At 42.5% G+C, this 24475-nt stretch overlaps 1 protein-coding gene across 3 annotated transcripts in view; it reads left to right on the top strand.

Annotated features, from left to right (window-relative positions):
• Positions 1 to 24475, top strand: part of UPF2 (UPF2 regulator of nonsense mediated mRNA decay) — a 201823-nt gene that overhangs the window by 118150 nt on the left and 59198 nt on the right. For all 3 annotated transcript variants that reach the window (XM_029616810.1, XM_029616809.1, XM_029616811.1), the window contains exons 16-17: positions 4242 to 4425; positions 17697 to 17842. In XM_029616810.1, coding sequence (XP_029472670.1) covers positions 4242 to 4425; positions 17697 to 17842 — 330 coding nt within the window. The remainder of the gene's footprint in view (positions 1 to 4241; positions 4426 to 17696; positions 17843 to 24475) is intronic.

Consider the following 24475-nt stretch of genomic DNA (forward strand, 5'->3'; position numbering starts at 1 on the left):
AGGTGGAAAGCTTTCCCCCAGCCCCCGCTCACCTGCCCCCGCCGCGATCATGGGTGCCGGTCTCCGTGGCAGCCCCAGGCCTCTCCCCTGCTCCCGAAGCCAAAAAAAAAAAAAAGCGAAAAAAACGTTGCAGCCCCCCTCCGATGTCCGGACTGGGGCTGCCACGGAGACTGCAACGGCAAAGCGACTTTTCAGTGTCCCCCCTCCTCTCGGAGCAGGGCGCGAAAAGCCGCCCTGCTCCGGGAGGAGGGGGGACACTAGCAACGGTGAAGCAACGGCGAAGACAGCGCAGAAGCAACGGCGAAACGACTTTTCAGTGTCCCCCCTCCTCTCGGAGCAGGGCGGAAAGCCGCCTTGCTCCGGGAGGAGGGGGGACACTGACAGCCGCGAAGCAACGGCGAAGACAGCGGCGAAGCGATTTTTCAGTGTCCCCCCTCCTCTCGGAGCAGGGCGGAAAAGCCGCCTTGCTCCGGGAGGAGGGGGGACACTGACAACGGCGAAGACAGCGGCGAAGCGACTTTTCAGTGTCCCCCCTCCTCTCGGAGCAGGGCGCGAAAAGCCGCCTTGCTCCGAGAGGAGGGGGGACACTGACAGCGGCGAAGCAACTTACTTTTCTGAAGCCATCATCAGGAACACATGCGATCGTAGCTCCTCCCGATGAAGACAAAGATGGCCGCCTGCACGGGGAAAGCGTGCAATTGGCCGCTGAAGACGTGACGTCACGACATCACTTCAAATCTGACATTTGAAATGACAGATACCAGCGTGGCGTGAAGCCTTAGGCCCGCGCACCCAGGATCCTGTATAGGCGCTCTATCCAGTATCCTGGTTGCGCGGGCCTAAGGCTTTTCGGACGCGGCTTACATTTACATATAATTAGGCTTCAGGATCGAGCGGTAGGTGAGCTGCACTGTGCGGGCGGTAACCGCGGGTGCCGTAGGCACTAACGCAGCTCTTCCTACCGCTCGGTACTGGATCACCCTGAATATATGTGAGAAGAAGTGCTCCAGCAGGCTCTGCACAGGGGGTCTTGGTTACAGGAGTCCCGTGCAGGAGAAGGGGCTTGCTCTGGTCCTGTGCTGTGAATCTTTTCTATCACTGCTGAAGCCGCCTAGGGGTTAGAGCAAAGGCTGCGAGCCAGAGAAGCCAGGGTTCAAATCCCACTGCCTCTCCTTGTGATCTTAGGCAAGTTACTTTACCTTCCACTGCTTCAGGTACAATATAACATAACATATAGTCATTTTCAAAAGCCACTTAGTGCTGGTAAAGTGCATTTATTTACACACGAAAAGCCCAGTTTTAAGCATGTGAATGCTCTTGAAAATCAGGCCTTTAGGTTGCCAGCCTTCTGAGGATAGGGAAATACCAATGGTACCTGAATGTAATCTGCTTTGAAGTGCTTGAAAGGCAGAATATAAGTCAAATAATAAGTAAAATGAAAAGGGGTGGAGAAACTGGAGGAGGACTGAAGCTGCGGTGGAAGAAGCCAGGGAGAGGCAGGATGATGATGATGCCAGGGAGAGGGAAGGAACTATTACTATGCCTGGAGTGTGCGGGTGAGAAGGAAGGGTAGATTATGTCTTCCTGTCCATTTTAATTCTAATGTAGAGTTTCAGAAAATCATAAAATAAGAGCTAGAGGGAGCCAAAAGAAGCCGTCTGATTGACCACGCTATGTAACTCCTTTCCAGCAGGGGTGGGCTTAGTGTCCGTGCCGTGCACCACCATGCGGGAGACCTGAGTTCTGTTCCCGAGCCCAGCTTCTACTCGTTCACAGAGCCCCAGTGATCACAAAACAAGACACCCTGTGGTCATTGGGGGATATTGTATGTGGCCTTTGACCAAAAACTGTCACACGGGTTAAAAATGTGGGAAATCCCCCAAGCAGTTATGGTTGAAGGCTTATGATTATATACCAGGGTCACTTAAAATGCCATACATACACAAAACAATCCAAGAAACATTCCTCTTTTTAAATATAATTAATATTCAAGTTTATATTGGACCATCGTACTAAGCACTGCTGGCTTAATCATCAGTCCTGTTACCACATGTTTTTTCTTTTCTATCCTTTTTGCATATAAAATTGTTATCCATCTTATCTTATAATGCCGCTGTTGTGTTAGATTTCTTTCAGTTCTCCCGACGTGCCGCATTTTGAGACTCTCGTCTACATCAGGGGATATTCCATAAGTATTTTTCGTGCAGCATGTTATTACTTATTGTTAGATGCCATCATCCTCTGGTTCTGGTGAGGATGATGGCGTCTAAAAATAAGTGATAAAATGCTTTTTTGACCTGGCAGCTCTAATGGCAAAGCACACTATATTGTGTGTCTAGCTTTCCGCGGAAGCGCCAGCATATCAGCATTGGTTACATAAGATGTTAAAATTAGCTACCTTTGACTTTATTTCGACTAAGACACTGCACCCAAACGACAAAGAATCAAGAAACTATGGGACCCTTTTCTGGCGTTGCAGTCGGCGGAGATCAGGAAAATATTTACTGCTCTCTACTCCGAAACATAGTCTACTCATTACAGTACCTGCCATCTGGTCCATAAGGACGATCATAATCATTAATGATGGGACATTCAAAATTGGTTATTGATATGTATTTTGGGATTCCTTCCTGTAAATTCTTGTTGAGAAATGTATTCTGCTTTTTATAGGATCAGTTTATGATTGTTCCACAGTTTCTCTTTAAAAACATACATTGAGAGCTAGTAGGGGAGGGGGGCACAGGGAGAGGGGAATAAAGACAAAGACATTAGACATATCTAAAGTTCAAGGTTCAAGTATATGCCATTGATGGCATACTCTAAAGGTATATTCCAAATTATCTTCACAAGTATGCTATGGATCTTATAGCACCTGGTTTGCTCCAGATTGAGTGTGTCTAGGGTTGACTATGAACTACTGTATGTCTACAAGCACTCGCATTGTATATTGGATTATTTATTCACTGGTTCTGCTATAGTTACTGACATCCATATGTTATGCTTGTCCAGTTTGTTACACCTGTTAACTTTTGTAACCACTCTTTATGAACAAATAACCAATTATGAATCTTAAATAAAAAAGATATAAAACAAAAAAAAGTGATAAAATGCTGCACGAAAAATACTTATGGAATATCCCCTGATGTAGACGAGAGTCTCAAAATGCGGCACATGTCAGGAGAACTGAAAGAAATCTAACACAACAGCGGCATTATAAGATAAGATGGATAACAATTTTATATGCAAAAAGGATAAAAAAAAAAAAAAGAAAAAAAAATGTGGTAACAGGACTGATTATGAGAAGCAGTGAAGGTCTTTTGACAGGTAGTGCTTAGTACGATGGACCGATATAAACTTGAGTATTAATGATATATTTTAAAAAAGGGGACGTTTTCTTGGATTGTTTTGTGTATGAAGGTTCTGATACCATAATCCGAGAAGAGGATGATTCTAGCAGAGCTGGAAGTCCACTGGAGCAGGAGGAATCTGCCAGTTTACTATATTTAAAAAAGGGAGTCTACAGTGAAATGAACCCATAGTGCCATAGGGTCAGGTTATGCAGGGGGAACAGATTTGTAAAAGGATCAGTAGGTGTATATGTTGATGATTAAATAATGGCTTTAGTCAGATGCATCGGCCCCATGCCTTTACTCAAGTTGTAGAGGAGTAGCCTAATGGTTAGAGAACCAGGGTTCAAATGACACTGACATTGTTTGTGATCTTAGGCAAGTCACTTCAGCCTCTGCTGCCTCGGGTACAAACTTAGAGGGTAATTTTCAAAAGGATTTAGATGCTTAAAATGGGTTTTATGGGCGCAAGTGAACTTTAAGCATATAAAATGGCTTTGAAGATTGCTACTTTTACACAGATCCTTTTGAAAATGGTCCCCCTTAGCCTGTAAGCCCTCTGGAGAAGGGGAATACTTACTCTACCTGAATGTAATCTGCTTTGAAGTGGCTGACCAGTCACAGAAGCAAAATATGAATTAAATGAATATTTATAGATAATGCAGGAGATGGTTATGTACTATTTTGGGGAGAAAGGGTAGAGGTGCACAGGAGCTTGCAAGTTCTAAAGGGGGCTGGGGAGGTTAAATGAGTCTCAAACCTTTAGAGGTGCAGAAATTGACTTATCTGTGGCATAAATGTAGATCCTTCTACATGGAAATGTGGCTTATACTGTGTGTCACGCGGTCAGTAAAAGTTACTTTGATTTTTATCTTTTTTTTTTTTTTTAATCAGCGATATATTTGGTGGAAGAAAAATCTAGACGTTTGGACAAAAGATCACCCTTTCCCTATTGACATCGATTATATGATCAGTGACACTTTGGAACTATTAAGGCCAAAGATGAAACTCTGCAACTCCCTGGATGAATCAGTCCGACAAGTGCAGGATTTAGAGCGTGAATTCTTAATAAAACTAGGTAAGTAATTACTGTAGCAGGAAAATAAGGTGTCTGTGGCAAGGTCTGGCATTTCGTGTACCTTGATGGTGCACCCCATCTAATGCATGCCGCATTCTTCCAAATGAGCACAGCTGCCTCTGCCCCCTTGGAAATGTTAGATTCAAATTACTGTTCAGCAGGATTCTTGAAGGAACAAATGTAAAAGTGTGTGTCGCTTGGGATGCTCATCTGTATCTGCAGAACGCTGTAAAATGTTATTTGAGGTCTTCGATTCCTAAGCAGAATGGTTACACTGTTAAGTTTTGTCGGTGTTTTATGGTGCAGATCACCAAATGAATTTCTCTCCTGACCCAAGTTAAACTGGAACTCGTCCATCCACAGTTGTAAAGCATGTTACACGAACCCATTGTGCTTTGCACAGTTTTTCTCCCACTGCTGCATGCTTTTTCTCTAACCCAAATTAGGAAGGGTTTTTTTCTGGGGAAAGAATCTGAAAGGAACCATGTGCAATAGCATGCAAACTGTAGCTTTTAAAAAGATCTTGGGGTTTGTTTGTGTTTGGTTTTTTAATCCATTACAAAGTACCCTGAGCAATGGTTAGGAATGTGTGATCACCAAATATTGTGTAAGTAATTCTAGTACAGAACACAGATATGGGAAAACTTTGCTAGTTGGAAAAGTTTTGGTTTTTTTTTGTTTGTTTTGTTTTTCCCTTTGAACACAGTGACATTAGACAGGTACAATTAATATGTAAATGAACATCGTTGCAATCATTTACAAAGTATCCCAAAACCAAATGACCTCCGTTTAAGTCTTTTAGTTCTAAATCGGTGTGATTCTCTTTTGTTCTTTGGCGTAGTTTAATAGCTGACAGTCTTGTGTTTCTGGAAGGATACAACACCAAGTATGAGCAAGCATATTGGGGGCTGGCAGAGAACTGTGCCTCTCTCGCACCATTCATAGGAAGGACTTGTAAGCTACTGGTTAAATCTCTTGGGGCAAGGACCGTGACCTTAGAAAAGTGCCCATGGATCCAGCTGTAATTTGATGATCATTCAGGAGTCCCTTTTTTAATTAACAGGCTGGGAACCACATACCACACAAATACAAAACCAAAATGACCCTGGGACACAAGGACTGAAACAAATTCTGAAGAAGGCTGTGGTTATGTTTACAGTTCAGCTGCTGCCTTGGGGTAGATTTTAAAAGGTGCACGCGCGCATGTTATAAAATCCATGGGCCACGCCGCAGGGTGGGGGGAGATTTTACCAAATTATGTGCAGCGACGCAATCAGGCCTCTCCCCAGGCCCCTGCTCCTAAGTAAAAGAATTTTTGTTATTTTTTTGTACTTGCTGCTCCATTGGAGCAGAAGCAACTTGTGTGCACCGGCCGACTGCTGACGCGCGCTTCCCCAGGACAACAGCTAATGGCCGCTGACCCAGCTGGCCTCCTGCCCACCCCTTTTTCAAGGCCCTGCAATCGAGCACATATTGGCGTTTATGCTCATGGCTGGGCCCTCTTGAAAATGCGCGCACAGGGCCCGCAGCCATGCGCATAAATGCCGATATTTGCGCATATGGCCATTCGAAAATTCAGCCGATAGTGAATACTCTTCACCTCTGTAACTGGAATGCCTTTTATGAGTCACTTATATTTTTGGTAATATCTTTTGCTCATTCTATTCTGACCTCAGGAACATTAATTCCTGAAAGCTAGTCAAGAAGTGTATTAAGTTAGTCCAGTAAAAAGGCATCACCTTATCTATTTTTAATATTTATTTTTCTCAGAGTACAAACAGGATGGTAGTCCTCACACATGAGTGATATCATCATACGGAGCCCCGACACAGAAAACTTATGTCAGAGTTTTTAGAACTTTGAATTGGCACACTGAGCATGCCCTAAACCACACTTCCACTCGGGATCCCTCTCCAGTCTCTTTCTGCGGAGCTGTAAGCATCACGGTGTGAGTGAGCTCACTTTGGCTTTTTGGCCTTGTGGAAAACTTTCCCTCTATCTAAAGGACGCATACACTAGCATCGATATCTTCCCCAGTCACAGGAAGTATTTCTGATTTGTGGTGGGAAAATAGCACTTCCAGTACCAGGTGATGCCATTCAGGCTAGCATCAACCCCACGAGTCTTCACAAAATGCCTGGCTGTTGTGGCAGCACACCTCTGCAGGCTGCGCATGCATGTTTTCCCCTATCTGGATGATTAGCTGGACAAGAGCACATCTCAGGTAGGGGCCATTGGGTCCATATGCTTGACCATCTGGGTGTTGGAGTCACTAGGGTTTGTCATCAACTACCCAAAGTCCCATCTTGGCCTGTCAACTCAATTGGACTTCAAAGGAGCCCTGCAAGACACGGCTCAGGCCAAGGCCTTCCTGCCTCGTCAAAGGGCTATCATTCTGACGACCATTGAGGCAGAGCCAGCAGGTGTCAACGTGATGTGCTGAGGCTGTTGGGTCATGTGGCTGCAACCATTCATGTCACTTCCTCGGCACGTTTTACACATGCGCAGAGCCCAATGGATCCTGAGGTCGCAGTGGTGCCAGGCCACGCAGAACCTCCTTAACTGCATCAGAGTCACTGGCACTATCAAATCTGGAATGGGGGATCTCTTTTCAAAGTCCTCTTACCCAAATTGTCCTAACCATGGGATGCGTCCACCCTAGGCTGGATAGCTCATGTAGGTGAACTCAGTACGCAGGGTCTCTGATCTACTCAGAAAAGCTGTTGTCAGATCAAGTTACTGGAGCTTTGGACGATCAGGTACGTGCTATGGGCTTTCAGAGATTGGCTGTCCAACAAAGTTGTACTGATCCAAACCAAGGAAAAGGTAGCCATGTGGTATGTCAGCAAGCAGGGACACATGGGATCGTACCTACTGTTGTCAGAAAGCAGTCCAGATCTGGTCATAGGCCCTGTCCCACAGGATGGTGCTCAGGGCCAAGTACCGGGCTAGGACGGAGAACATGGTAGTGGACAGACTGAATCAAGGCTTCAGGCCCCACAAGTGGTTTCTGGACCAGGGAGTAGCGAATCGGATATTCTGCCTCTAGAGGAGCCTGGACATAGATCTATTCATGTTACCGTGCAACAGCAAGTCGCCTCTGTTCTGGTCCCTGTCAAGGTCAGATGACAAACCAGCCTTGGATGCCCTTACTTGTCATTGGGACAAGGGTCTTCTGTACACATATCCTCAGATTTCCTTAGTGGCAAAGACTCTCTTGAAGCTTTATGAGGACAAGGGGACTGTGATCCTCATAGCCTCTTATTGGCCAAGACAGGTTTGGTTTGCACTCCTATGGGAGTAGTCCATCCAGAGACCAATCAGTCTGGGGACTTTCCCAGATCTCATCATGTAATATCAGAACAGGCTGTGGCATCCCAACCTCTAGACCCAGTCATTCACAGCCTGGATGTTGAGAGGTTAATTCTGCAACCATTCAATCTCTGAATATGTGTCTTGGGTCCTGGTGGCTTCTAGAGAGCCTTCCACTAGAAAGTCCTATGGACTGAAATGGAAGAGTTTTTCCATGTGGTGTGAGCAGAAGGCCCTAGATCCATTCTCCTGCCCCACACAAAAACTGCTTAATTACCTTCTACACCTGTCAGAAGCTGGGTAAAACCAACTCTGTTAAGAGTTCATCTCAGTGCAGTTGGCGCATACCACCAAGGTGCAGATGGTATGTCCATCTCTGTACAGCCTATTGAAGTATGATTCATGTGGGGCCTTCTTCAATTGAAGCCTCCCCCTTTGTCTTGGGACCTCAAACAGGTACTAGCTCAGCTGATGAAAGCTCTTTTTGAGCCACTGCACTCCTATGACCTGAATTACTTGACCTGGAAGGATGTATTTTTGGTGGCGGTCATCTCTGCGTGCAGGGTCAGCGAGCTCCAGGCCTTAGTGACTTATTCACCTTGCACTAAGTTTTTTCATGACAGGGTGGTGATGGACTTCCATCTTAACCAGTCCATCGCCCTTCCTAAATTCTTTCCCAGGCATCATTCACACAAAGGCGAACGAGCACTGCACAGTTTGGACTGCAAGCAAGCCTTAGCCTTCTATCTGGAGCGGACAGAAACCCATAGACAGTCCACCCAACGTTTTATTTCTTTTGATAGGAATAGGTTGGGCGTTGCTGTTGCCAAACAAGACACTATCTAGTTGGTTAGCAGATTGCACCTCCTGTTATGCCCAGGTGGGACTGTATCTTAGGTGTCATGTCAAGGTTCATTCTGTAAGAGCCATGGCAGTGTCGGTGGCCCACTTGCAAGCAGTTCCCATAGAGGAGATCTGCAAGGCTGTGACGTGGAGTTCTCGCTGCACATTCACATCTCACTAGGGTCTGGCCAAACATACTGTTACATCAGCCAACCCTATCCAGTCTGTCCTTTGGAATTTATTTGAGGTGTAGAACTCTGCTCTCCCCACCTAGGGCCTGTTTGAGTTCAGACTATCTCTCCCCCCCCCCCCCCTCCCCTCTATTACCAACAGCACCTTTTTTGTGTCCATTGGCACCTGGTTGGATGTCTGTTGGGGAGCAGCCTCTAGCTAGGGATTCACGCATGTGTGAGGGCTACCATCCGGCTTGTTCTCTGAGAAAGCAGAGTTGCTTATCTGTAACAGATGTTCTCAGAGGACAGTAGGATGTTAGTCCTCACGAAACCCGTCCGCCAATCCATGAAGTTGGGTTTTTCCGAATTTTTTATTTATATCTAATTTTATGTTAAGATTGGAGAGGACATGTGGTTTAGGGCATGCTCAGTGTATCAAGCCAAAGTTCTAGAAATTTTGGCATAAGTTTTCCGTATCGGGGCTCCATCTGATGTCACCCATGTGTGAGGACTAACATCCTGCTGTCCTCTGAGAGCATCTGTTACAGGTAAGCAACTCCGCTGTTTTTCTTAACCTTTATATCGGTGCATTTAACAGTAAATTTTAATATAAAAGGGGTTAAATTTCTGTGGCACTTGTAGTTGTTTGTAAATCAGTTGGTGTACTGACTCCAAATAATAAGAGTGATGATAGTTATTTCTTCCTCACCGTTTTAAGGTATTTACAATATCTGAGAAGAAAATGTATTAAACAGTTAAAAAAAAAAAAAGGACTTTTCTGCCAGAGAATGGGTAAAGACTAGTAAATTAGCCAAATTTAAAAACATTTTGGCTATGTTTCTAGAAGATAGGTCCATTGACCATTGTTTAGCTGGATAGCCTACAGTGTGTCTGCCTCCCTCTTCATGGAATAGGCTCTTCTGGAGAGAGGATGCTGGGCTCAGTGAACCTCTTCTGTCTCAGCAGAGCACCACTGATTGTCCTCACTGTGTCTCCCAGGAATAAAAGTACATAGGTCATCAATTTTTGTTTGTTTCTGGGGACCTTGACGAGTACAGTAATTGAAGAATGTGATCCTAGTCCATGTGGAGATGTATTTGTTTCTGTTTAATTAGGTAATTCACCATCCAGTTCTTCCCTTCTTAATTCCCTAACAGAGGGCTATCAAAAGCACTTATTTATTTACGACTTGTATTTAGCATATTCCATAGTTCAAAGAGGATTCCATAGAAAGATATATCAATAAATGGTAATATATAAAGTAAAAATAAGTAAATTAACAAAAAACAAGTACATGAAACATATTAAAAGAACTAAAAATCATAACAAATAGAGTACAAACATACTGAGACATGAGAACTGCTGGTAACTCAGAAGAAAGTGTAGATGCGTAAGAGCCTAGGCCTGCTGATCCCTTCATCACAAGCCAGAATACTATTATCAGACACTAGACAACGTCCTCCTCAAAAACTGCCGAAAAAGAAATATCTTCAGTGCTTTTTTGAATTGAACAGGGTCTATTAGATGCAATTACTTGGGAAGGTTATTCAGAAATGTGGGACCTGCCACTAAAAAGGCACACACTCACTCTCTAGCCTCAACCAAGTGCACAACCCTGATGATATATGTATAAGAAATCTACTCTTAGAGTGAATGTAGGAACATAGATACGAAGAGTAACGTTGATCCAGGGGGTATTTCAGGTACCCCACTGCTTGAAAATTGGACCTCAAGTACAGAGTCCCAACAAGCTTTGGTGTGGTGCACTTGCCATACCAATCATTTGAATCTGCTATGAAGAAGGCAAAGAACCCACATTCACTCCAAATTCCCTCAGGTTAAAGTCATAAACTTCGGGACAATTTTAGATAGAATTTTTCAGAGGGTATGATTTTTGCTCACAATGATCCATCAGTTTTACACCTTCATGATGGTTTTCAGAAGCTAAAATTATGCCTACCTTCCTCTCACCAGAATACACATCCTCAACCTTTTTTGGGATGCAGAAGAGGATAAGAACATTATTAATTGCCATACTGGGTCAGACCAAGGGTCCATCAAGCCCAGCATCCTGTTTCCAATAGTGGCCAATCCAGGCCATAAGAACCTGGCAAGTACCCAAAAACTAAGTCTATTCCGTGTTACCGTTGCTAGTAATAGCAGTGGCTATTTTCTAAGTCAACTTGATTAATAGCAGGTAATGGACTTCTCCAAGAACTTATCCAAACCTTTTTTAAACACAGCTATACTAACTGCACTAACCACATCCCCTGACAACAAATTCCAGAGTTTAAATGTGCATTGAGTGAGAGAGTTTTCTCTGATTAGTTTTAAATGTGCTACATGCTAACTTCATGGAGTGCCCCTAGTCCTTCTGTTGTCCAAAAGAGTAAATAACCGATTCACATTTACCCATTCTAGACCCATCATGATTTTAAAGACCTCGATCATAACCCCTCTCAGCCATCTCTTTTTCCAAGCTGAACAGCCCTAACCTCTTTAGTCTTTCCTCATAGGGGAGCAGTTCCATACCCTCTATCATTTTGGTCGCCCTTCCCTGTACGTTCTCCATCACAACTATATCTTTGAGATGCGGCAACCAGAATTGTACACAGTATTCAAGGTGTGGTCTCACCATGGAGCGATACAGAGCCATTATGACATTTTCCGTTTTAGTCACTATTCCCTTCCTAATTCCTAACATTCTGTTTGCTTTTTTGATTGCCACAGCACACTGAGCTGACAATTCCAAAGATTATCCACTATGACACCTAGATCTCTTTCTTGGGTGGTAGCACCTAATATGGAACCTAACATTGTGTAACTATGGCATGGGTTATTTTTCCCTATATGCATCACCTTGCACTTATCCATTAAATTTCATCTGCCATTTGGATGCACAGTTTTCCAGTCTCACAAGGTCCTCCTGCAATTTATCACAATCAGCTTGTGATTTAACTACTCTGAATAATTTTGTATCATCTGCAGATTTGATTACTTCACTTGTTTTATTCCTTTCCAGATCATTTATAAATATATTCAAAAGCATGGGTCCTAATACAGGTCCTTGAGGCACTCCACTGTGTACCCTTTTCCACTGAGAAAATTAACTATTTAATACTCTGTTTTCTATCTTTTAACTAGTTTGTAATCCACGAAAGGACATCGCCTCCTATCCTATGAATTTTTAGTTTTCTTTGAAGCCTCTCATGAGGGATTTGTCAAACTCCTTCTGAAAATCCAAATACACCACATCTAATGGTTCACCATTATCCACGTTTGTTAACCCCTTCAAAAAATATGAAGCGGATTTGTGAGGCAAGACTTCCCAGATACACTGTAATTTTGATCTTTAGAATAGTTTCTGCGATTTTTTTTTCCAGCACAGAAGTCAGGCTCACTGGTCTATAGCTTCCCAGATTGCCTCTGGAGCCCTTTTTAAATATTGGGGTTACATTGGCCATCCTCCAGTCTACAGGTACAATGGATGATTTTAATGATGGGTTACAAATTTTACCTAATAAATCTGAAATTTCATTTTTTAGTTCCTTCAGAACCCTGGGATGCATACCATCCGGTCCAGGTGATTTGCTACTCTTTAGTTTGTCAATCTGACCTACTACATCTTCCAGGTTCACAATGATTTGGTTCAGTTCATCTGACTCAACACCCTTGAAAATCATCTCAGAAACCAGTATCTCCCCAGCATCCTCATTAGTAAACACAAAAGCAAAGAATTAATTTAGTCTTTCTGCAATGGCCTTATCTTCCCTAGGAGCCCCTTTAACCCCTCAGTCATCTAACGATCCAACTGACTCCCTCACAGTTTTCTTGCTTCAGATATATTTTTATTTGTATTTAAGTTTTTTTATTATGAGTTTTTGCCTCTACGGCCAACTTCATTTCAAATTCTCTCTTAGCCTGTCTTATCAATGTTTTACACTTAACTTGACAATGCTTATGCTTTTTCCTATTTTCTTGACATGGATCCATCTTCCAATTTTTGAAGGATTTTTTTTTTTTTGCTAAAATGGCCTCTTTCACCTCACCTTTTAACCATGCCAGTAATCGTTTTGCCTTCCTTCCACCTTTCCTAATGCATGGAATACATTTGGACTGCACTTTTAAGATTGTATTTTTAAGTGTCCTCGCCTGTTGTACTCTTTTAACATTTGCAGCTGCACCTTTCACTTTCAGGTTTTTTTTCTATTTTCCTCATTTTATCAAGGTTTCCCTTTTGAAAATTTAGTGTTAGAGCTGTATATTTGCCTATTGTCCCACTTCCAGTCATTAGTTCAAATCTGATCATGTTAGGATCACTATGGTCAAGTGGTCCCACCACTGTTACCTCTCTCTCCAAATCCTGCATTCCACTAAGAATTAAATCTAAAATAGCTCCCTCTCTGATTTGGTTCCTGAAGCAGTCGTTTATTCCCTCCAGGAACTTTGTCTCTAGCATGTCTTGATGTTACATTTACCCAATCAGTATTGAGGTAATTGAAATCGCCCGTTATTTCTGCACTGCCAAATTGGTTAGCTTCCCTGATTTTCATCTGTCTGACCATTTTGGCCAGGTGGACGGTAGTATACTCCTACCACTATATTCTTACCCAAAACACATGGGATTTCTACCCATATAGATTCTACTTAGCATTTAGTATCTTGTATGGTCTTTATCCTGTTGGACTCTCTACCCTCATGGACTTAGTGCCACACCCCCATCAAGTTGATCCTCCCTATCATTGCAATATAATTTGTACCCTGATTATAGCACTGTCCCATTGGTTATCCTTCTTCCACCAGGACTCTGAGATGCCAGTTATGTCTGTCTTCATTCACTGCTATACACTCTAACTCTCCCATCTTACTTCTTAGACTTCTGGCATTGGCATACAGACATTTCAAAGTGCGATCTTTTGTTTAACAACCTGCTTTTCAGTCGATAGGGTTAATTTGGAATTCTTTAGCTCAGGTGATTCTTATAGGCACATGGACTATTTTTTGCTTTTATTGGAACCTCTGTTGGGATGCCCTAACTCTCCTGTTTCATTAGTATCCTTCAAAGATACATTCCTCCGAACCATGCACTGCTGAATAACTTTCGGCTTTCCCCCTTGTTCAAGACACCTGCTTTGTTCTGTGTACTAATCATTTGATTCTGCTGTGCATACCTCTGCAGCTTCCATCGGAGCACACCGCATGGCATGGCGTGAGGTCATCCATGAAAAGCTGATGGACCTCCCGTGCTTGGGAAACAACCTCTTTGGAGAGAAACTTTGAGAAGCAGGCTCCCAGATAAGACTGGAATGTGGCAGTGTAGTCTGTCTCTCCACAGCACCTGAGCTAGTCACTCTGCTGCAGTGTCCATATTATCTATAGAGTCCTTATTTTAACAGACCTCACCATCCTTTTCAGCAGAACAGACTTCCACTGCTTTTGGCCCAGCAACAACAGCAGCTTCCAGCCAGGCCTAGACAGCGTGAGCGCTGTCAACTGAAAACCGCTCAATAGGCCCAGCCTAAACCAGGGCCTCCTATTTGATCCCCTCAACCAATCCTCTTCCTTCCCTTTCGGTAGTGAGTTGGATCCAACATGTTCTGGAGAAATGTCATTGACCAAGGACTCCTAGATCCTCAAGATTGTGCAGTATGGGTACCAACTGTATTTCTCCCAAGCCCCATCCCTTCCACACTGTTCACTTCCCCATCCTGATCCAGTTCCTGCGATTGCTTCTCAAACATCAGGCAATGGAGCTGATCCCTTCATCACAACACATGCAGGGTTTCTACTCCAGATATTCTTCGTCGTCAAGGAGTTTACGACCAGTCCTAGACATGATGCTTCTCAACAAACACATTCTGTGGAGACATTCAAAATGAACTCGGGATGTATGGATGGTTTTCTGTGATGGTGTTTAATATTTATTTTACTTGCTAGTTTGTAGAATGGGTGGTGTTTAATATTTTGCTATGCTGTATTTTACAGGTTTTAGTATGCTTTGTATTTTATATGCAGTGTAATTTGGGTTGGAGTGTTTTTCCCCTTTTTAGTTGTGTTATATATACTGCCACTTCCCTAGTGAGAGTAGGGGAAGGGATGGGTCGTTTTACAGTTTTATTTACTGCTCTATATTTTTATATTATGTTATACTTCTGTATTTTTATTGCTACTAGAATATATTCCACTTTGGATTCTTTGTTAAGAAAATAAGGTGATACATAAAAACAGAAATACATTTCATGTTTTGGTTAAACTGCTGTTTTAATCTCTGAAAATATTCATGTATATATAAACTGTGACACAATTGTATAAACATACTTAATACGTTGCAGAGTTTTGTAATAGCTTTTGAACTTTGCATCAGTCCAATAACAACAAAGTAAAGCCAAGAGAAGCTCATTTTGATTTCTTGCCAGCTTACATAGTGTAGTTACTGGGATAATACATTGGTGAAACGAGTCAGACGTTAGTCAAGAATAAGTCTTTACACACAACAAAGAGCACATCACAGAGAAAAACAAGGTGGCACTTCTATGGAGGGACATTTTTTCCAAGCCAGACCATTGAATGTGACTTATGATTAGAATATTTATTTCAAATTTATAAACCACAATTCCAAAATATTGGTCAGCATGGTGAACAACATAACTACACACAGAATTACTAAAACAGTAAAAATATAAATAAAATAAAAATCAGTCAATAGAATCATAAGAAATAAAAAAAAATAAAATAAAGAAAGCATAATATAAGAGCACATTCTGAAAGCTATTAAGTCCTAGATGAAAGGCTTATTGGAACCAGCATGTTTGCTGCAAAGTTTGGTTGTAATTTGTTAAAGGAAGTCTCTCCCATGGGAGAAATGATTGTCTCTGACCAGAACTAGAAAAGGTGCATTCACATGTTCCCATTAGCCTATCCTCCCATGGAGAGTATCTAGAACATACTAGCAATGTGTTTGTTTTCATTTAGTGTGCATTGCACCTTTTATATAGAGACAAGCTAAATGATTTAATATACATCTAAACTTTTAACATACAATAATTTGAGGGTTCAATCCCCACCTCCTCTAAGGTTAGGGACTTGAGTCGGATCTATCATTACGTGCCCGAGTAAAAACTTCATGAAAGACAGCATCTTAAAATTAATGGTCCAGAAACTGAAACCATTTTTAAATCCTTGAGATTTTCGCTCTGTGTTGTAAGAATTAACGTTATCACCAGTGGACTCCTGTAACCACCTTTAGATCTCTTCACCAGTGTGAGCATTAATCCTGGTATGAGGGAGCATGTCTCACTAGCTCTTCAGTCGCTGCACTGGCTTCCTGTGACATGGCGAATGACATGTAAGGTGGTGTCCTTAATGGACAAGTTCTTGAACAATAATACCTCTCCTTGGATCTCTGCTATCATGCATTACGATTGGCTGACTGTAATCTGCTTGAGATCCCCCTCATCTGGTGGAAAGTCCCAGGATGGCTATCTGGAATGTGCTGCCCAAGAATCTGCAACTATTATCTTGTAGGTAGATGTTCTGAAAGCATTTTTCTTTACACGGTCATTTGAGGTGTAGGCATCATTATGTTGCTTCCTTACAGTCTCTGCGTTTTTTATTTGGGGATTTATTTTGTTGCAGGTTTTCTCATTAAGTAGTGTTCTGTATATTTTTATTCTCCCTTGCTTTGGATAATAGATGAAGAGTATAAATCTTTTTAAATAAATAAATGGTTTAATGCGCACTAACGTTAAACAAATGATTTGAAAAGGAACAGAGAATAAAACGGAAAATATTGATCCATGGTGTGACCGCACCTTGAATATTGTGTGCAGTTCTGGTCACCTCATCTCAAAAAAGTCATAGCAGAACTAGAAAAATTATAGAGAAAAGCAACAAAATAAGGCTTTCCTTTTATGAGAGGCCATGACAGAAGTTTACAAAATCATGAGTGGTGTGGAACGGGTAAATACAGTTATTTAGCCTTTTAAACACAGTAAAACAAGGGGACACTCCATGAAACTAACAAATTCAAAACAAAGGGTAGAAAATACATTTTCACTCTGTGCTTAATCAAGCTGTTGCCAGAGGGCGTGGTCAAAGCAACTTTCATAGCAGGGTTTGGACGAGTTCCTGGAAGAAAAGCCCGCTTTGATGTGCCTGTAAAACAGAACCTAAATAAAACATTATTAACCGGATAGACTAAAGAAAGCTACTTCTATTTCTGGGAGTGAGTAACCTTAAATAGCTCTCCTTTTTAGGATTCGCTGGATACCTGTGACCCAGACTGGCCTCTCTGAGTCAGGATGCTGGGCTTGAAAGGACCTTGGTCTGACCCAGCATAACATTTGTTACATTCTTATGAGCTGCTGGTGCTGATATTCTTGGCCCCATTTGCTGCTCTATTATCGGTCTATTGCTGTTGGAGCCCCTGGGAGGCTGCTGATAGAGCAGCACTGCTGCCTTAGGAGAGGGCTTGTCACTCCTAGAGAATTAGTGCATTATATTTAAAGTGTTTCCTCCCTTCAGAAGGCTGATCCCTTTCTTTGAGGGCCTGCTTTTAAGCCACCTATATGGACATCATTGCCTTGAGATTTTATATGAAAGGCAGTCTTATAAACCTAGCAAAATAAATAACACATGCACAGCTACAAACATTCTTTGTTCCTCCACTAGCAGGTTAGCTTACATCTTTCTGCCAGGAGAATGACCGCATCCTGGAAGTATTCTGTAATCCCATGGAGGAGGGTCTCGTAGTGCTCTGGGGCCAGTTCAGCTTTTTCCAGTGTAAACAACCAAACATTGAGTGTGCAAACATTTTAAAATATCTTCCACTTTTCAGCAGTAAGGAAGAGTCGGCCTAGAATAAAACTGTTCCCTGGTGTGATCCTTGTGCAGAGCTTTGGAGATTGCGGTCTGATTTCTAATGCCTTGCTTCTCGTTGGCCAGGTCTCATGAATGACAAAGACTCCAAAAACTCCTTGGCATCAGGAGAAACCCTGGAGTATGAAGACGAGGAGGAAGAGGATGACAGGGGAGCCGAGACAGAAGAACAGTCTGGGAATGAAAGTGAGATGAATGAACCGGAAGAAGAAGTAAGAAATCTTCACTGCTCTTTTATTTTGTTTTATATAAAATGACATATTGATGGAAAGACAAAGATAAGCTATGGAAAATATTCTTTAACACACACCTGAGTATGTGTTTAAGAAAAGCATCGCCTTAGAGGTTTTTCCAGCTGAGCTCCCATTTCTCCCATGCAGTCTGTTCAGACCAGAGCTCCTGTGTATGTAGCTGTGGCCATGTTATCTCCTTTCACAGCTGCTTTATCTTGGATAAATTAGTAGTAAAGGCTTGTAAAATCAGTTCCATTTGCGCAGTATCTGTGCAGCAAGCGTGCACTCTTTACCATCCTCCTTGATTGCAGTGTCAATACAGTTTTATTTTATTGCTCATACGCTCACTAGCAGCGGCAGATCAGGATCCAGTACAAATGGTGAATTCCACGCACTGTGCATGGCAGGTAAGCCTGGATACCTGCGGTAGTAGCAGCACATCAGGCCAGCCTTCCATTATCTCCCCGTATGTGGCCATCCTACCATACATAAGGTCATTCCTTTATTCGTATTCCTTGATTAGAAAGTAAGGGACTTTTTATTCCTGAAAATGTTTGTAAGAAAAATCTAGTCTTTAAGGGGTTAAATTGTGGTTTTCAATGTCAGTATGGTCAAGCAATTTGACTTAATCTTCAAAGAGTGACAAATTGCCCCAATAATAGTCATTGCTTGTACCTGAGATATTCTCAAGGATGAGCATGTGTAATTGTGGGGAAGGGAAATTCAAAACCAGCAGAGCAAAATTAAATGTGATTGTGGCATTTATTAAACCTACCTTTGTCTCAAATTGATTAAAAAATTCCGTTTACATCTTTCCCAGAGCAGGGGTGACTAAGGCTGCAGCTGTGGCCCTAATGTCTCCTTTACATAACTGCCTTTGATAAAAGCACAATCGGGCCCATACAGTACAGTTTGCTCCGATGGAGTGCACTGTTAACACGCCATTGGACGCGCGTTTTCCCTTACCCCTTATTCAGTAAGGGGACGAAAACGCGAGTCCAACCCGCCGAACCTAATAGCGCCCGCAACATGCAAATGCATGTTGATGGCCCTATTAGGTATTCCCTGCTGAAAGAAAGAATAGTGAACTATCTACAGTCAGGAGAATTGCTGGACCAGAGGCAGAATGGATTCACCAGATTTGTCCTGACAGACAAATCTGATTGACTTTTTTGACTGGGTAACTAGGGAATTGGATCGAGGAAGAGCGCTTGATGTAATCTACTTGGATTTCAGCAAAGCTTTTGATACGGTCCCGCACAGGAGGCTGGTGAATAAAATGAGAAGCTTAGGAGTGAGTGCCGAGGTGGTGACCTGGATTGCAAACTGATTGACGGACAGAAGACAGCGTGTGATGGTAAATGGAACTTACTCTGAAGAGAGAGCGGTGTTAAGCGGAGTGCCACAGGGATCTGTATTGGGACTGGTTCTGTTAAATATCTTTGTGAGCGACATTGCGGATGAGATAGAAGGTAAGGTTTCTTTTTGCGGATGACACCAAGATCTGCAACAGAGTGGACACGCTGGAAGGAGTAGAGAGAATGAGACTGGATTTAAGGAAGCTGGAAGAGTGGTCGAAGATATGGCAGCTGAGATTCAATGCCAAGAAGTGCAGTGTCATGCATATGGGGTGTGGAAATCCAAAAGAACTGTATTCAGTGGGGGTGAAGGGCTGATGTGCATGGAGCAGGAGAGAGACCTTGGGGTAATTGTGTCTAACGATCTGAAGTAAGCGAGCAATGTGACAAGGCAATAGCTAAAGTCAGACGAATGCTGGGCTGCATAGAGAGAGGAGTATCGAGTAAGAAAAGGGAAGTGATTATCCCCTTGTACAGGGCCTTGTTGAGGCCTCACCCGGAGTACTGTGCTCAGTTCTGGAGACCGTATCTCCGAAGGGACAGAGACAGGATGGAGGCGGTCCAGGGAAGGGCGACCAAAAAGGTGGATGGTCTTCATCAAATGACTTATGAGGAGAGATTGAAGAATCTAAATATGTACACGAAAGGAGGGGCAGAGGTGATATGATACAGACTTTCAGATACTTGAAAGGTTTTAATGATCCAAGGACAACAACAAACCTTTTCCATTGGAAAAAAAATCAGCAGAACCAGGGGTCACGATTTGAAGCTCCAGGGTGGAAGACTCAGAACCAATGTCAGGAAGTATTTCTTCACGGAGAGGGTGGTGGATGCCTGGAATGCCCTTCCGGAGGAAGTGGTGAAGACCAAAACTGTGAAGGACTTCAAAGGGGCATGGGATAAACACTGTGCATCCATAAAGTCTAGAGGATGTGAATGAAGAGAGGGTGGCTTGCGGAAATAATACCCTTATTCAATAAACATACACACGGTTAATGCGACTCCAACATTGCTCTATGCTTCAACGGCAAGAGGAAATGTGGCAAAAAGGATTTGCATTCACAAAAAAGCGGGGAGTAGCTTGCTTGATACGGTGGTTACTACCCCAAACCAAATAAGCCTGATACTTCACTTTCAATGCATATCCAGCGTAGCTCTCTGCTTCAACAGCAGGGGGAATAAAGAAAAGATGATTTATATTCAGACAGCAACCAACAAGGACTGAATTACATAGTCTGGGTAAACAAATAAGCGTGGAAGTAGCTTGCTTATTGTGGCAGTTACTACCCCTAACCAAATAAGCTAGATACTTCACTTAGATGCAGCACTGCTCTCTACATTAAGGCAGGGGTGGAAGGGAAATAGAACCAAAAGGTTACTAAGGGCCAAGAGTAACAGATAAGTATGAGAGAAAAAAAAGTGTGAAAGCTTGCTGGGCAGACTGGATGGGCCGTTTGGTCTTCTTCTGCTGTTGTTTCTGTGGGATTGGGAGTGGAGCGTTTGGGACAGAGGATATGGGCTGATCAGGGACACATGCCAGATCATCTGACAGATTATTTGTATTGTAAACCGTAACATTCACTTGCATGAAATGGTGGCAAATCACACAGACTCAAGATCTTCAGACAGTCATGAACTCTTAAAGCACAAGTTGCTCTCTTTTGCTTCTTGAATTAGTCACATTTGCAGGCAGTAATTTTATATGGACCCAAAAAGCAAATCGGAAGCCGATCCAGTTGGCTGTGATACAGTAAAGACAATGAGACAATGAGAATTGGACGATCAGAAGAAGCCCTTTATTTCAATGCCCGACTCTGGCCGAGTTTCGCTCATAGAGCTGCCTCAGGGGCAATTCAATTAGCAGGACTTAAAATATGCCTGCAGGGCTGCTGTCACACTGTCAGAAGGAATGTCAGAGTGCTCTGCAGACACTAATGATATTGTGACAGTGTGACAGCAGCCCTGCAGGCATATTTTAAGTCCTGCTAATTGAATTGCCCCTGAGGCAGTAATTTTATATGGACAGTTCTAGCCTCATCCATTTTTATGGCATTGTTTTGATACTGTTGGGTGTTTTCCCAGTGTGGTTTTAATACATCTGAACCCTGATTAACCTTTTTTCCCTTCCTCATTTTTTCCCCCCAGTAACTGTGGCCTGGGATTGATTGTATGTAGATGCTGTGTGCATAGAAACATAACAGCAGAAAAAGACCATACAAACTATCTCACATCTACAATCTCTGCCACTCCCTTCGAGGTCCCATGTTACTGGCCCTGCCCTAGCTACTGTTTTCATACATTCAGGGCTCCATCCACCCAAGAGATGGCAGCATGGATGGTTTTAGAAGTATGAAATAGCAAAGTGTGTGGAAATCTTCTTTCAATGAATAGAATCCAGATTAGCAGGGGAGGGAGGGAATGGTTTATCGCTCCTTCACCCCAGCTTTGATTGTTGCTGCTTGATATTGCACACTCATTCTTGGCGAGCGTCTTGGAAATGTCCAGACTATTGGCTCGCCAGTCCCTGTTTAGCTTCCATGTTGCATTGTAGCTGTATCTCCTGACCAGCCTGTAAAGTTACATCTGCCTTTGCATTCTCTGCATAGCGGTGGCTTCAGACACTGGTCTGATCTCCATAAAGTTCAAAGTCTTAATGTAAATTGGTTTCAACTAGTTTTATGGTGCTTGATGTCCTCTCCGAAGTATTTTGCTAGTGTGATGGTTCTTTGGGGCCTGCCATGTTTACTTAACTCGCTAGATAAAACCACCTTTAACTGGTTCTCTTTGCATCTCAGCAATAAAGCCTTGAGAGCCCAGGCTTGCCTTCTATCTTTAGCTGCTGTTAATGTATTTATGAGCCTCACAAACAAGCTGTAATTTCATGTGTAGTATTAAAAGCAGTTAACTGCTTGCTGAGGTCAATAAACCAAACAAATATAGCAAGGGCCTGGCCTTTTAAGTTTTAATTGATGAGAACAGAGGGTACCCTCTGATCATCAGTACGGAGGTTGGCAGCTCTGGTGCACCAGTCTTCTCTGTGCTCAGCTTTCCAGATCTTGACCATTTTTAATGTTATCGCCCCAAGCTGCTCTCTGGTCGTCGTCCCTCCCCTCCGCTCTCTTCTTTCTTTGTTCATGCTCTCAGTATTAAATTATTTAATTTGCCACCAGAGCCTCTGATTACATGAGAAGCAAATCTCATTTTCCTATTGGCAAGTTCTGCTCGGGTCCTTCATGTAACTTCACAGGCAATCCAGTGCTTTGCTTAAACAGAGCTTGCTTAGTCTGCTTGCTTTGGATTTGGTTTTATTTTCAAGCTGTTCTTCGTGCTTTGATAAAATAAAACGGGGGAGACTTTAAAAAGACTTCTTGCATGGCTTACCATTCTTTATGGTGCTGATGGGCTTTTATTCTGCACATGGAAATCTCGAGGTTTATACAACCCATCTGACTAAGCCCAGAGTTTTGCTACATTTCTTTTATCTGCCACCTCCTCCCTCCTCACCAAGATGTCTATTAGTGGGGAAATGAACCACAAAGACTTGAGTCCTAATTGTGAACTAGATGTTTAATGGGTCCACAAGAATTAATTGCCCCAGACTTAGCTTTTTACGAGAGCCTTCCTGGCCCTGGAGATTTTCCATGCGTCTAGCAGTCTGAGAAGGCTGCATTTTGTTTTGCTGTTCAGGTCCTGAATATTTGCCGCATGGAATGAATATCTGCATTGTAGCCACAAATAAGGTTGCCACTGTATAACTTACTATATATGTTAAGTGGAGAGCCACAGCGATTGATTTTGGGACCAGTACTGTTCAATATCTTTGAGTGATACTGTGGAAGGGATAGAAGGTAAAGTTTGTCTGTTTGCAGATGATACTAAGATCTGCAACAAAGTGCACATGCCAGAAGGAGAAGAGATAATGAAAAGTGATTTAAGAAAACTTGAAGAGTGGTCAAAGATTTGGCAGCTGGGATTCAATGCCAAGCAATGCAGAGTCCTGCACCTAGGATGTAGTAATCCAAAAGAGCTGTACGTGATGGGGGGTGAGAGACTACTGTGCATGGACTGGGAGAGGGACCTTGGAGTGACTGTGTCTGGTGATCTGAAGGCAGCGAAGCAATGTGAGAAGGCAGTAGCTAAAACCAGAAAGATGCTGGGCTGCATAGAGAGAGAGATAACTATTATTTATTATTTAGCATTTTTATATACCGAAATTCATGTAGCAGAGTTACAAATCAATTCGGTTTACATTTTAACATTAACATGCATGTAAGAATGCTATTACATAGAACAAGGAGTATATAACTAGCAGGAAAAAGAAAGTGATGATCCCCTTGTACAGGTCCTTGGTGAGGCCTCACCTGGAGTACTGTGTTCAATTCTGGAGACCGTATCTCGGAAGGGACAGAGACAGGATGGAGGCGGTCCAGGGAAGGGCGACCAAAATGGTGGGGAGTCTCCATCAAATGACTTATGAGGAGAGGCTGAAGGACCTGAATATGCATACCCTGGAGGAGAGGAGAAGCAAGGGAGATGTGATACAGACCTTCAGATACCTGTTAGATATTAACGATGCTCAAACTTCAAACCTTTTCCTTTGGAAGGGAAACAGTAGAATTAGGGGTCACGATATGAAGCGCGGGGGGAGATGAATCTGAAGCAATATCAGGAAATAAAAACTTGGCTTTTTAAAAAAGCATTCCCAGAACTGGATTAAATTCTCCACCCATCAGCATAAACACAAAAGTTAGTGAACTGTAACAAAAACCCACTAACTTCACACGCAGTGACAACAACATATTATTATACTTCACTACAATTCATATTTGGTCAATCTTTCCTACCCATCTATATTTTATAATTTTATACATATTTATTAATTGATACAGTTGGCTAAAATGTTAATATTCTTTCTTTAATTTCCTCCCCTTTCAGATCCTAGTTATTTTTCCTTGTTTTTTGTAACTTCCTCACATCCTAAATATTGTTACAATGTTTTTATTTGTTAAGTTTCTTATTATTTTTGATGTCGAATTGGGAAATGTTCTACCATGTTACTCTCTGCAGTTATTCACATTGTTAATTGTAAACCGGGTTGATGTGATTCATATCATGAAACTCGGTATAATAAAAATAATAAATAAATAAATAAATTAAATAAATACATATTTCTTCATGGAGAAGGTGGGGGATGACTGGAATGCCCTTCGAGAAGAGGTAAAGAAGGCAAGAACAGTTAATGATTTAAAAAAGA

Source organism: Rhinatrema bivittatum, chromosome 9, assembly GCF_901001135.1.
Source record: "Rhinatrema bivittatum chromosome 9, aRhiBiv1.1, whole genome shotgun sequence".
NCBI lineage: Eukaryota > Metazoa > Chordata > Amphibia > Gymnophiona > Rhinatrematidae > Rhinatrema > Rhinatrema bivittatum.